Source organism: Bombina bombina, chromosome 4 (genome assembly GCF_027579735.1).
Source record: "Bombina bombina isolate aBomBom1 chromosome 4, aBomBom1.pri, whole genome shotgun sequence".
Taxonomy (NCBI): Eukaryota; Metazoa; Chordata; class Amphibia; order Anura; family Bombinatoridae; genus Bombina; species Bombina bombina.
The window spans coordinates 644,502,365-644,516,008 of NC_069502.1; the positions used below are offsets into that span (position 1 = coordinate 644,502,365).

At 40.4% G+C, this 13,644-nt stretch overlaps 1 protein-coding gene across 1 annotated transcript in view; it reads left to right on the forward strand.

Moving 5' to 3' along the window:
* The first annotated feature begins 804 nt into the window (after positions 1-804).
* ARHGAP18 (Rho GTPase activating protein 18) overlaps positions 805-13,644 on the forward strand; it is a 492,802-nt gene continuing 479,962 nt past the window's right edge. The window contains exon 1 of the mRNA XM_053710692.1: positions 805-1,086. Within this exon, the coding sequence (XP_053566667.1) occupies positions 1,013-1,086 (74 nt within the window). The 5' untranslated portion in view covers positions 805-1,012. The remainder of the gene's footprint in view (positions 1,087-13,644) is intronic.

Here is a 13,644-nt window from a genome sequence, read left to right on the forward strand (position 1 = left end):
AGTGTAACTAGTATGAATAAAAGTAGAGTATGTTGTATATCGCTAGTATTGTCCTGATTTACAACTACCTAAAATGGTAACTTCGTTTTTACAAACAGTGAAAGATACTATTGATAAGTGTACTTATATTAATTGAGTTATCCTTTTATATCAATGAGCCACCATTATTTAAATGAATAGCAACTCACATGTACAGCACTAAACTCTCCTGCTGCACATGTTGCCCCAGATATTATGTTTGGAGCATTTTTATATGAATTAAACCTCACTATGAAAGTGTAGCTAGTTCTAACATACAAAGTAATTTTCACACACTCTGGTACTTTTAAGTGGTATTCTACATAGCCTGATATTATGAGCTTATCCTGAAATAAATGCAAATATTACTGGTTCAGAAGGTGCTGCATAAGTATTTATTATAAAGCTGCCAACTTGAAACATTTTTTTTTTTCCATCAGACAGTTGATAAATAACTTCCATTGTGTTTTAAAGGTCATTCTGTCCACAGGGACTGCATGAACACGCATGCTGTTGTATTAAACTATTTAAGTAAATGTAGCTTGCAGGTTGTGTCGTCTCTGTACTCATCTGAGGCCACTAACCCCTGCTGTGGCAGGAAAACCCACAATAATGACCTCATTCAGAAATGTGCTCTTTCTTCCTGGTCATAGCACTTTAGGAGACTAAAACTACAGTCATATTGATCTGCTGTCCAAAGATCAGTTTAAATGTAAAAAAGATTTGTTAATAAGTATCTGAAACGCATCAGTGGCATTGCTTCCTATTTTCTAAAACTCATTATCATTAAAACAAGCTGAATTCTTTTGTGGACTTAGAAAGTGGAAAATCTGAAGTTGTAAAAATCTATATCTGAAGCTTTCCTGCAAAATATTGATTTACATTTTTCTCTTCAATGTCTCCCTCATTATTGGAAACAACACGAGCAGTGACTGCTAATATGAAGTATATGGATGTGCAACTTTCCTAATAAGCTGTCTCTCTTGGAATCCAGATGAATTCTAAGCAGTTTAATCTGTCCGGGATGGATAATATGGTCACCAAACTTGTGCTCAATATGCAGCGTAGGTAAGACCCATTATCTTTGCTTAATAGTTTTTATTACAGAGGAAAATTACTAAAGTGCGAGTGGAATGGGCTTTCATTTTCAATCTATCTTTATAGACATGCAAGAAAAAGTTATTAATATTTCTATAAAAGTTAAGCATTTTATGTGATGGACAATAGCTGTAGGCAATTCTATGAATTCACTTGAAGCATATTAATAGCAAAAAATATGAATTGCCATATTATTACTGAATTAAAGTATTTGGTTGCTCTTGCTAATAGCTTAGATTTCCAGTGTTAAATATAATTCTCTTTTTTTTTTTTTTTTTAAAACAACAGTAGCATATTAAATATGTTTGCTTAAATATAACTGGTGTTGTATATAAATCTTCATATAATAGACAACAGGGGAAAGAAAGATTGTCCGCTTCCTAAAATAAGTTTTTAAGCATATTCCATTTCATAGCTATATTAGAAACATTTTCCATCTCACTTTTCCCATATACTTTATAAGTCCAATATCACAACACTTGTGTTCATTCATTAAATGTAATTGGGACACTGAGCTTCACCTACTAGATGCATTAGAATTATAAGATACATTTGCATTCAATGGGCTAGATAGATTAAAGCTTTTTTTTGCAATTGCAAATAATCTGGTTACTGTTGGATCCACCCAGTTCTGCAAAGTCTCTTCCAAAAGTCAGTAAATTTAAAATCCCTATATATGCTATCTATCTTGGGTGTTCTCTACAATTGTGGATTAGAAGACTAGAATACTGAGATGCAATTATGTGAAAAGTTAATAAAATAATAATAACAATAATAATTTTAGATTGTGTATTTTGTATGCAATTTAGCAAGAACATAAATAATTGTAGCTGTTTAAATGGACTGTAACTTTAACTTTTACAACTTTATAGTACACGATCTATGTTCTGACACTTTCAAAGTACTTTACATACAAGTGTGCAAACACAAAATGGAACTCCAGCACTCCAAAGGTTAAAAAGGCAATGTTTATTTCAAAGAGCAATGTTTCAGGGTCACAGCCCCTTCCTCATGCTATTGATAGCATGAGGAAGGGGCTGTGACCCCAAAATGTTGCTCTTTGAAATAAACATTGCCTTTTTAACCTTTGGAGTGCCGGAGTTCCATTTTGTGTTTGCTGATTGTTGGAGGGATGTGGCAGTGCCCTTGGTCTCCTGTGCACCCGTTCCTCTGTGCTGTGCTCTTTTTGGGATTACATACAAGTGTAGTACTCCCATCTATGCTTGTTTTACATTAGATTTTTCTTTGCATAAATGTTTTGTAGATGATCAATTTATATAGCCCATCTCGGGGTGTTTTTGTAAAAATGTATAGTTTTGCTTATTTTTAAATAACATTGTGCTGATTTTCAGACTCCTAACCAAGTCCCAAGGATTTATATGTATACTGAGGTCTATAGATTTAAGCTTGCTCCTGTTTGTGTAATGTGTCTTTCATATGCAGGGGAGGGGGGGAGTGTCTGTTCTTCCTTCTTTCTTCTTCTTTCTTAGCCTATTTCAGTGGGTGTCACACCCTTTCCTCATCAACAGTGCTAATTTGGGAGCTTTAACATGTTTTATACTGGATTTTTAGATCAATATCTGTGCATATTCTTCCTTATAGTAGTATCTCTTACATGCAGTTATATGCAAATTGGTGTATACTGTTACTTCAATATACCAGTTGGGCTATTGTTTTCTTATCTGACATGGTGGGTGGTAAGGCCACATTAGATGCCTGTGATGAGTGTGTTTCTGCACTCTGCTTTACCTCTGCTTTTCTGATAGCAGTACATTGGGTCATGCATGAGTTGTAGCATAGTGAAAGAATCAAGCTCACACTACACAGTTTTTTTGTTTAGAGAGATTTACTTTCCATATCATCTTACATCATCTTACACATGCTTATCATCCACTCCCCAGTGAGGTTGACAACCAGGAGCCAAGTCCTACAAAAAAAAGTGTGGGAACTCACCAAGTCTTCCAAACCCTTACAATTAATATAGTTTTATAAACACACATACACACTCACTGTATTTATATGTATATAATTTATACTCTCTGGTTAATCAAAGCAAATTAAACCAATGAAGTGCTGAATGTTTGCCTTTGGGCCTGAGGATGGACACCCATGGTTACATTTTTACATGACAGGGGCAAAATGTTTATTTGTAATTTAGGATTCAACTGATACTGAATACTGAAAAGCCAGGCACACACTTTTTAGAACACATGAAGTGGCATTTGTATATAGATGATGTGGAATAATCCAAAAAGCTAAGAGTCTTAGTAAAATTTTAGAGGTTACTCCCTAGCTCTCAGGATGTGTAAGACTCTGTAATGTAAACATCTGATATCATGATAAAGTTTGTGTGTGCACTCACTCTGCTGTAAAAAATAATGATAATCTGATTTAAAGTAAAATGATGGTCACAGAGTGTCTGAGTGTCATTTTCCCTTACCATTAACACATATACCAAGTAAATGTGGAGCAAGTAACACTGACAGAGGAAGAATGAGGCATGAGAGCACAGTAACATTGAAAGCAAAATATGTCACCTTGCACTTTGGGATGAATCTGGTAAGGTTGAATCTGCAGCAAATACATTATCTTACACAGGTCAGCATTCTGCAGAGAACCTGGTCTGCTGACCATAAATTGCTAGACATACAGACACCAACATATATAAATAGATAGCACATGCTATTAGTGTATAAAATAAAGAAATTGGTCTTATCCTACTACTTATCACAAACACCTTTAATTCCAAGGACTATTTTCCTTTGTGTGTACACATGTATTTCTCTTTCAGTTCTATGTCCAGGGGGAAATTAGTTCCACCTGCAAAAATAATGCAGGAACTCTGTTCCCATGTCTTCCTACTGGACTTGACGCCTGATGATAACCATGTTTCATCATCCTTGGAAGTCGCTTTTCCAATTTGGATCATCGGGACCACCTGCACTGGCGAGTCGGAACGGAGAGAGCAGTTTCATTCCCCATCACTGCCTCATCCTGGAAGGCAGTGTGACGCTACCAAGGGAGCACATGGTGGCATCACAAGGGTACAGGAACTACCTATTAATACAGGGTGTTATGGGGCCTAGCCACAGGGCTGGAGGGAGAACTTTTCAAGCTGCATCTCAGCCCCAAGTCACTTAAAGGGACAAAAGTTCCTAATTTGCAAATGTTCACCAGAAAACCGGTGGTTACTTGCAGTAGACTTCAAGTGAACTTTAACCTGAGAGGGGCTCTAACAGGGTCAATATCCCCCTGTTTGTGGTAGGGTGACAAGTGACTCTCATAAAAAATGGCAATCACCTGTTTTCTAAGTGCCACATATTTTCTGGGCTAAAATGTGGCCCTAACACACCAGAATGAGCACTACAGTGGGACAAATGGCCTCTCTTTTAAAAAAAAAAAAAAAGGAAAAGCCCTTTTTTCAAAAGAGGGGTTGCATGCCCAGGTGGCTTTTAGCTAATGACCATGGCATCAGTGATCACCTGACAGAACCATAGGCCTATGGAACTACATCCAGGGGTATACCTTAAATTAGCTCACACATTGCATGGACACACTTGAGATCTCTTATTTGAGAACAGCAATCCTGCTCTTTCAAATGATTGGTCCTGTTTCCGTCATACTGCTAGATGATTGTCATAACAATGACAACTATCTCACATCATTGGTTCTATTTTGGCTGTTCTGACATTTTTTAAGAGGCTTTATTACCCTTCCACCACAGAAATAGACCCCTCATTTGTAATAAATAATTTAAATAAGGGGGAAATCAGAATACTGTGTTATTTTAAAGGTAACTAACATTTGTATGTTTATTCTGTACTTCTGGTGTGGGAGACGGTACCGCAGGACAGTTGCATGTGGCAGGCGTTCTGAGCTGGGAAGAGAATGCCAAACCAACACGCCAAGACAGCCTGATCCCTTGGCAGTTCGAACACTACTACTCCGGCAACTACTGCCCAAATCTAAGGCACTGCTCAGAGCTGTGGATATCTGTTTGCTGTGAGAGCCTCATTGCTGGGGCAGCGTACAAGAAGCTATTGTTAGCCATAATAAAAAGATCCCGGTTGCCATCGATATCCAGCAACAAAGGTGGCAACAGCCCATTGGTGAATGGGGATCCACCGAGGAGGGAAGGAGCACCCTGGAACTCTTGCCTGTAGCTACTTGAGGGCTAGGTACAACTAGCCTGGACAGGCTCACCTGTGGGGTAGGAGCAAATTGAAGCATCATGTGCTACAATTAATAAAAAGTGGATGATGTTGCATAACAAAGTTATAAAAGTTGTAGATTTGTTAAGGGGCTTTCAATCTTTACCCTTAATGGAAACCTTGGAACTGGCCAGATTGGAAGAGCTACAACCTTGAGTCAGGTTAAAAAGCAAAACCTGATGTAAGGTATGATTTTTTTTTTTTTTCCTTTGAAGCAAAGGAAACTGTGAGGAGATTAGAATGGTAAACTCCAGAGCAGCAAAGCACCTAGGTTCTAGCTGCTGATTGGTGGTTGCATACAGGGAGTGCAGAATTATTAGGCAAGTTGTATTTTTGAGGATTAATTTTATTATTGAACAACAACCATGTTCTCAATGAACCCAAAAAACTCATTAATATCAAAGCTGAATAGTTTTGGAAGTAGTTTTTAGTTTGTTTTTAGTAATAGCTATTTTAGGGAGATATCTGTGTGTGCAGGTGACTATTACTGTGCATAATTATTAGGCAACTTAACAAAAAAACAAATATACACCCATTTCAATTATTTATTTTTACCAGTGAAACCAATATAACATCTCAACATTCACAAATATACATTTCTGACATTCAAAAACAAAACAAAAACAAATCAGTGACCAATATAGCCACCTTTCTTTGCAAGGACACTCAAAAGCCTGCCATCCATGGATTCTGTCAGTGTTTTGATCTGTTCACCATCAACATTGCGTGCAGCAGCAACCACAGCCTCCCAGACACTGTTCAGAGAGGTGTACTGTTTTCCTTCCTTGTAAATCTCACATTTTATGATGGACCACAGGTTCTCAATGGGGTTCAGATCAGGTGAACAAGGAGGCCATGTCATTAGATTTTCTTCTTTTATACCCTTTCTTGCCAGCCACGCTGTGGAGTACTTGGACGCGTGTGATGGAGCATTGTCCTGCATGAAAATCATGTTTTTCTTGAAGGATGCAGACTTCTTCCTGTACCACTGCTTGAAGAAGGTGTCTTCCAGAAACTGGCAGTAGGACTGGGAGTTGAGCTTGACTCCATCCTCAACCCGAAAAGGCCCCACAAGCTCATCTTTGATGATACCAGCCCAAACCAGTACTCCACCTCAACCTTGCTGGCGTCTGAGTCGGACTGGAGCTCTCTGCCCTTTACCAATCCAGCCACGGGCCCATCCATCTGGCCCATCAAGACTCACTCTCATTTCATCAGTCCATAAAACCTTAGAAAAATCAGTCTTGAGATATTTCTTGGCCCAGTCTTGACTTTTTAGCTTGTGTATCTTGTTCAGTGGTGGTCGTCTTTCAGCCTTTCTTACCTTGGCCATGTCTCTGAGTATTGCACACCTTGTGCTTTTGGGCACTCCAGTGATGTTGCAGCTCTGAAATATGGCCAAACTGGTGGCAAGTGGCATCTTGGCTGCTGCACGCTTGACTTTTCTCAGTTCATGGGCAGTTATTTTGCGCCTTGGTTTTTCCACATGCTTCTTGCGACCCTATTGACTATTTTGAATGAAACGCTTGATTTTTCGATGATCACGCTTCAGAAGCTTTGCAATTTTAAGAGTGCTGCATCCCTCTGTAAGATATCTCACTATTTTTTACTTTTCTGAGCCTGTCAAGTCCTTCTTTTGACCCATTTTGCCAAAGGAAAGGAAGTTGCCTAATAATTATGCACACCTGATATAGGGTGTTGATGTCATTAGACCACACCCCTTCTCATTACAGAGATGCACATCACCTAATATGCTTAATTGGTAGTAGGCTTTCGAGCCTATACAGCTTGGAGTAAGACAACATGCATAAAGAGGATGATGTGGTCAAAATACTAATTTGCCTAATAATTCTGCACTCCCTGTATATATATATATTTATACAGATTGTCATTGGCTCACCCATGTGCTCAGTTAGAAACCAGTAGTGCATTGCTTTGCCTTCAACAAATGATACCAAGAGAATAAAGCAAATTTTATCATAGAAGTAAACTGGAAAGTTGTTTAAAATGGTCTGTTATACCTAAATCATGAAAGAAAATGTTGGGGTTTCATGTCCCTTTAAGGTCTCATAAATGATTTAGGACCAGATTACAAGTGGAGCGCTATATTTTGCTTTCATGAAAGCGATATTAGCGCTCCACTGTGTAATACCAGCACATGCTAATGTGCACTGGTATTACAAGTTAACAGCAATATGGAAAATTTTAATTCCATGATCAAAGGGTCTAACTTTGTACACCAAATGACAGGGAAAAAGTATGACATTAGAGGTTACTTTGCATTTGCGATCTATTTGATTAAGTGCCCATGTGGGAGGGTATAAATTGGAAAGACCACCCATAAGGTACCAGAGAGAAATAATCAACACAAGAGCAGTATTAGATGTAACAATAGGGAGGCTCCAGTCTCCTCCCACTTTTTGCAATATGGCCATAATATCAGCCAAACCCTTTCCAGATCATTGATATTGTAGCTTATCTTAGATGGGGGGGTGATAGGGAACTGCTCTTAAAAAACAGAATTTATGCTTACCTGATAAATTACTTTCTCCAACGGTGTGTCCGGTCCACGGCGTCATCCTTACTTGTGGGATATTCTGTTCCCCAACAGGAAATGGCAAAGAGTCCCAGCAAAGCTGGCCATATAGTCCCTCCTAGGCTCCGCCCACCCCAGTCATTCGACCGACGGACAGGAGGAAATATATATAGGAGAAACCATATGGTACCGTGGTGACTGTAGTTAGAGAAAATAATTCATCAGACCTGATTAAAAAACCAGGGCGGGCCGTGGACCGGACACACCGTTGGAGAAAGTAATTTATCAGGTAAGCATAAATTCTGTTTTCTCCAACATTGGTGTGTCCGGTCCACGGCGTCATCCTTACTTGTGGGAACCAATACCAAAGCTTTAGGACACGGATGAAGGGAGGGAGCAAATCAGGTTACCTAAACGGAAGGCACCACAGCTTGCAAAACCTTTCTCCCAAAAATAGCCTCCGAAGAAGCAAAATTATCAAATTTGTAAAATTTGGCAAAAGTGTGCAGTGAAGACCAAGTAGCTGCCTTACATATCTGGTCAACAGAAGCCTCGTTCTTGAAGGCCCATGTGGAAGCCACAGCCCTAGTGGAGTGAGCTGTGATTCTTTCAGGAGGCTGCCGTCCGGCAGTCTCATAAGCCAATCGGATGATGCTTTTAAGCCAAAAGGAAAGAGAGGTAGAAGTCGCTTTTTGACCTCTCCTTTTACCAGAATAAACAACAAACAAGGAAGATGTTTGTCTGAAATCTTTAGTAGCCTCTAAATAGAATTTTAGAGCACGGACTACGTCCAAATTGTGTAACAAACGTTCCTTCTTTGAAACTGGATTCGGACACAAAGAAGGTACAACTATCTCCTGGTTAATATTTTTGTTAGAAACAACTTTAGGAAGAAAACCAGGCTTAATACGCAAAACCACCTTATCTGCATGGAACACCAGATAGGGCGGAGAACACTGCAGAGCAGATAACTCTGAAACTCTTCTGGCAGAAGAAATAGCAACCAAAAACAAAACTTTCCAAGATAGTAACTTAATATCTATGGAATGTAAAGGTTCAAACGGAACCCCTTGAAGAACTGAAAGAACTAGATTTAGACTCCAGGGAGGAGTCAGAGGTCTGTAAACAGGCTTGATCCTAACCAGAGCCTGAACAAATGCTTGAACATCTGGCACAGCTGCCAGTCTTTTGTGCAGTAAAACAGATAAAGCTGAAATCTGTCCCTTTAGAGAACTTGCAGATAATCCTTTCTCCAAACCTTCTTGTAGAAAGGATAGAATCTTAGGAATTTTTATCTTGTTCCATGGCAATCCTTTGGATTCACACCAACAGATATATTTTTTCAATATTTTATGGTAAATTTTTCTAGTTACAGGCTTTCTAGCCTGAATCAGAGTATCTATTACAGAATCTGAAAACCCACGCTTTGATAAAATCAAGCGTTCAATCTCCAAGCCGTCAGTTGGAGGGAAACCAGATTCGGATGTTCGAATGGACCCTGAACAAGAAGGTCCTGTCTCAAAGGTAGCTCCCATGGTGGAGCCGATGACATATTCACCAGGTCTGCATACCAAGTCCTGCGTGGCCACGCAGGAGCTATCAAGATCACCGAGGCCCTCTCCTGATTGATCCTGGCTACCAGCCTGGGAATGAGAGGAAACGGTGGGAATACATAAGCTAGGTTGAAGGTCCAAGGTGCTACTAGTGCATCCACTAGGGTCGCCTTGGGATCCCTGGATCTGGACCCGTAGCAAGGAACCTTGAAGTTCTGACGAGACGCCATCAGATCCATGTCTGGAATGCCCCATAATTGAGTTATTTGGGCAAAGATTTCCGACTCAGAAAATCCGCTTCCCAATTTTCCACTCCTGGGATGTGGATCGCAGACAAGTGTCAGGAGTGATCCTCCGCCCATTGAATTATTTTGGTCACTTCTTTCATCGCCAGGGAACTCCTTGTTCCCCCCTGATGATTGATATATGCAACGGTCGTCATGTTGTCTGATCGGAACCTTATGAATTTGGCCTTTGCTAGTTGAGGCCAAGCTCTGAGAGCATTAAATATCGCTCTTAGTTCCAGAATGTTTATCGGGAGAAGAGACTCTTCCCGAGACCATAGACCCTGAGCTTTCAGGGATTCCCAGACCGCGCCCCAGCCCACTAGACTGGCGTCGGTCGTGACAATGACCCACTCTGGTCTGCGGAAGCTCATTCCCTGGGACAGATTGTCCAGGGTCAGCCACCAACGGAGTGAATCTCTGGTCTTTTGATCTACTTCAATCATCGGAGACAAGTCTGTATAATCCCCATTCCACTGTTTGAGCATGCACAGTTGTAATGGTCTTAGATGAATTCGTGCAAAAGGAACTATGTCCATTGTTGCAACCATCAATCCTATTACTTCCATGCACTGCGCTATGGAAGGACGAGGAACAGAATGAAGTACTTGACAAGAGCTTAGAAGTTTTGATTTTCTGACCTCTGTCAGAAAAATCCTCATTTCTAAGGAATCTATTATTGTTCCCAAGAAGGGAACTCTTGTCAACGGGGACAGAGAACTTTTTCTTTGTTCATCTTCCATCCGTGAGATCTGAGAAAGGCTAGGACGCTGTCCGTATGAGCCTTTGCTTTTGACAGAGACGACGCTTGTATTAGGATGTCGTCCAAGTAAGGTACTACTGCAATGCCCCTTGGTCTTAGAACCGCTAGAAGGGACCCTAGTACCTTTGTGAAAATCCTTGGAGCAGTGGCTAATCCGAATGGAAGTGCCACAAACTGGTAATGCTTGTCCAGAAAAGCGAACCTTAGGAACTGATGATGTTCCTTGTGGATAGGAATATGTAGGTACGCATCCTTTAAATCCACGGTAGTCATAAATTGACTTTCCTGGATGGTGGGTAGGATTGTTTGAATAGTTTCCATTTTGAACGATGGTACCCTGAGAAATTTGTTTAGGATCTTCAGATCCAAAATTGGTCTGAATGTTCCCTCTTTTTTGGGAACTATGAACAGATTGGAATAAAATCCCATTCCTTGTTCTCTTATTGGAACTGGATGTATCACTCCCATCTTTAACAGGTCTTCTACACAATGTAAGAATGCCTGTCTCTTTATTTGGTTTGAGGATAAGTGAGACCTGTGGAACCTTCCCCTTGGGGGTAGTTCCTTGAATTCCAGGAGATAACCTTGAGAGACTATTTCTAGCGCCCAAGGATCCTGAACATCTCTTGCCCAAGCCTGAGCAAAGAGAGAGAGTCTGCCCCCCACTAGATTCGGTCCCGGATCGGGGGCTATCCCTTCATGCTGTTTTGGTAGCAGTGGTAGGCTTCTTGGCCTGCTTACCCTTGTTCCAGCCTTGCATTGGTTTCCAGGCTGGTTTTGGCTGTGAGGCATTACCCTCTTGCTTAGAGGATGCAGAATTAGAGGCTGATCCGTTTCTGCGAAAGGGACGAAAATTAGGCTTATTTTTAGCCTTAAAAGACCTATCCTGTGGGAGGGCGTGGCCCTTTCCCCCAGTGATGTCTGAAATAATCTCTTTCAATTCTGGTCCAAATAATGTTTTACCTTTGAAAGGGATGTTAAGCAATTTTGTCTTGGAAGACACATCCGCTGACCAAGACTTTAGCCAAAGCGCTCTGCGCGCCACGATAGCAAACCCTGAATTTTTCGCCGCTAATCTAGCTAATTGCAAAGCGGCATCTAAAACAAAAGAGTTAGCCAATTTAAGTGCGTGAACTCTGTCCATAACCTCCTCATATGGAGTTTCTCTACTGAGTGACTTTTCTAGTTCCTCGAACCAGAAACACGCTGCCGTAGTGACAGGGACAATGCATGAAATTGGTTGTAGAAGGTAACCTTGCTGTACAAAAATCTTTTTAAGCAAACCTTCTAATTTTTTATCCATAGGATCTTTAAAAGCACAACTATCTTCGATAGGAATAGTAGTGCGTTTGCTTAGAGTAGAAACCGCCCCCTCGACCTTGGGGACTGTCTGTCATAAGTCCTTTCTGGGGTCGACTATAGGAAATAATTTCTTAAATATAGGGGGGGGAACAAAAGGTATGCCGGGCTTTTCCCACTCTTTATTTACTATGTCCGCTACCCGCTTGGGTATAGGAAAAGCGTCGGGGGGCACCGGAACCTCTAGGAACTTGTCCATCTTACATAATTTCTCTGGAATGACCAAATTGTCACAATCATCCAGAGTAGATAACACCTCCTTAAGCAGTGCGCGGAGATGTTCTAATTTAAATTTAAAAGTCACAACATCAGGTTCAGCTTGATGAGAAATTTTTCCTGAATCTGAGATTTCTCCATCAGACAAAACCTCCCTCATGGCCCCTTGAGATTGGTGTGAGGGTATGTCAGAACAATTATCATCAGCGCCCTCTTGCTCTTCAGTGTTTAAAACAGAGCAATCGCGCTTTCTCTGATAAGTAGGCATTTTGGATAAAAGATTTGCTATGGAGTTATCCATTACAGCCGTTAATTGTTGCATGGTAATAAGTATTGGCGCACTAGATGTACTAGGGGCCTCCTGTATGGGCAAAACTGGTGTAGACACAGTAGGGGATGATGTAGTATCATGTTTACTCCCCTCATTTGAGGAATCATCTTGGGCAATATCATTATCTGTGGCATTACTGTCCTTACTTTGTTTGGACGCTATGGCACAATTATCACATAAATTTAAATGGGGAGACACATTGGCTTTCATACATATAGAACATAGCTTATCTGAAGGTACAGACATGTTAAACAGGCTTAAACTCGTCAACAAAGCACAAAAAACGTTTTGAAATAAAACCGTTACTGTCTCTTTAAATTTCAAACTGAAAACACTTTATTACTGAATATGTGAAAAAGTATGAAGGAATTGTTCAAAAATTACCAAAATTTCACCACAGTGTCTTAAAGCATTAAAAGTATTGCACACCAAATTTCAGAGCTTTAACCCTTAAAATAACGGAACCGGAGCCGTTTTTAAATTTAACCCCTATACAGTCCCAGCTATAGTCTTTGCTGAGACCCAACCAAGCCCAGAGGGGAATACGATACCAAATGACGCCTTCTAGAAGCTTTTTTAGTGATTCTTAGATCCTCACACATGCATCTGCATGCCCTGCTCTCCAAAAACAACTGCGCAGTAATGGCGCGAAAATGAGGCTCAGTCTATAACTAGAAAGGCCCCCTGACTAAAAAAGGTGTCCAACACAGTGCCTGCCGTTTTTTAAACGTTCCCCAAGATTATAATGCCAATTGTTAGCTAGAATCTGAATAATATGCCCCAATAAAGCAATCGAATTAGCCCATAAAAATGTCTACAGTTTTTTAGCCCTTTTTAAGCCCTTTATTCTTTTATGTCTGACTAAGAAAATGGCTTACCGGTCCCCATGAGGGGAAATGACAGCCTTCCAGCATTACTCAGTCTTGTTAGAAATATGGCTAGTCATACCTTAAGCAGAAAAGTCTGCTAACTGTTTCCCCCAACTGAAGTTACTTCATCTCAACAGTCCTGTGTGGAAACAGCAATCGATTTTAGTTACTGTCTGCTAAAATCATCTTCCTCTTACAAACAGAAATCTTCATCCTTTTCTGTTTCAGAGTAAATAGTACATACCAGCACTATTTTAAAATAACAAACACTTGATAGAAGAATAAAAACTACATTTAAACACCAAAAAACTCTTAACATCTCCGTGGAGATGTTGCCTGTGCAACGGCAAAGAGAATGACTGGGGTGGGCGGAGCCTAGGAGGGACTATATGGCCAGCTTTGCTGG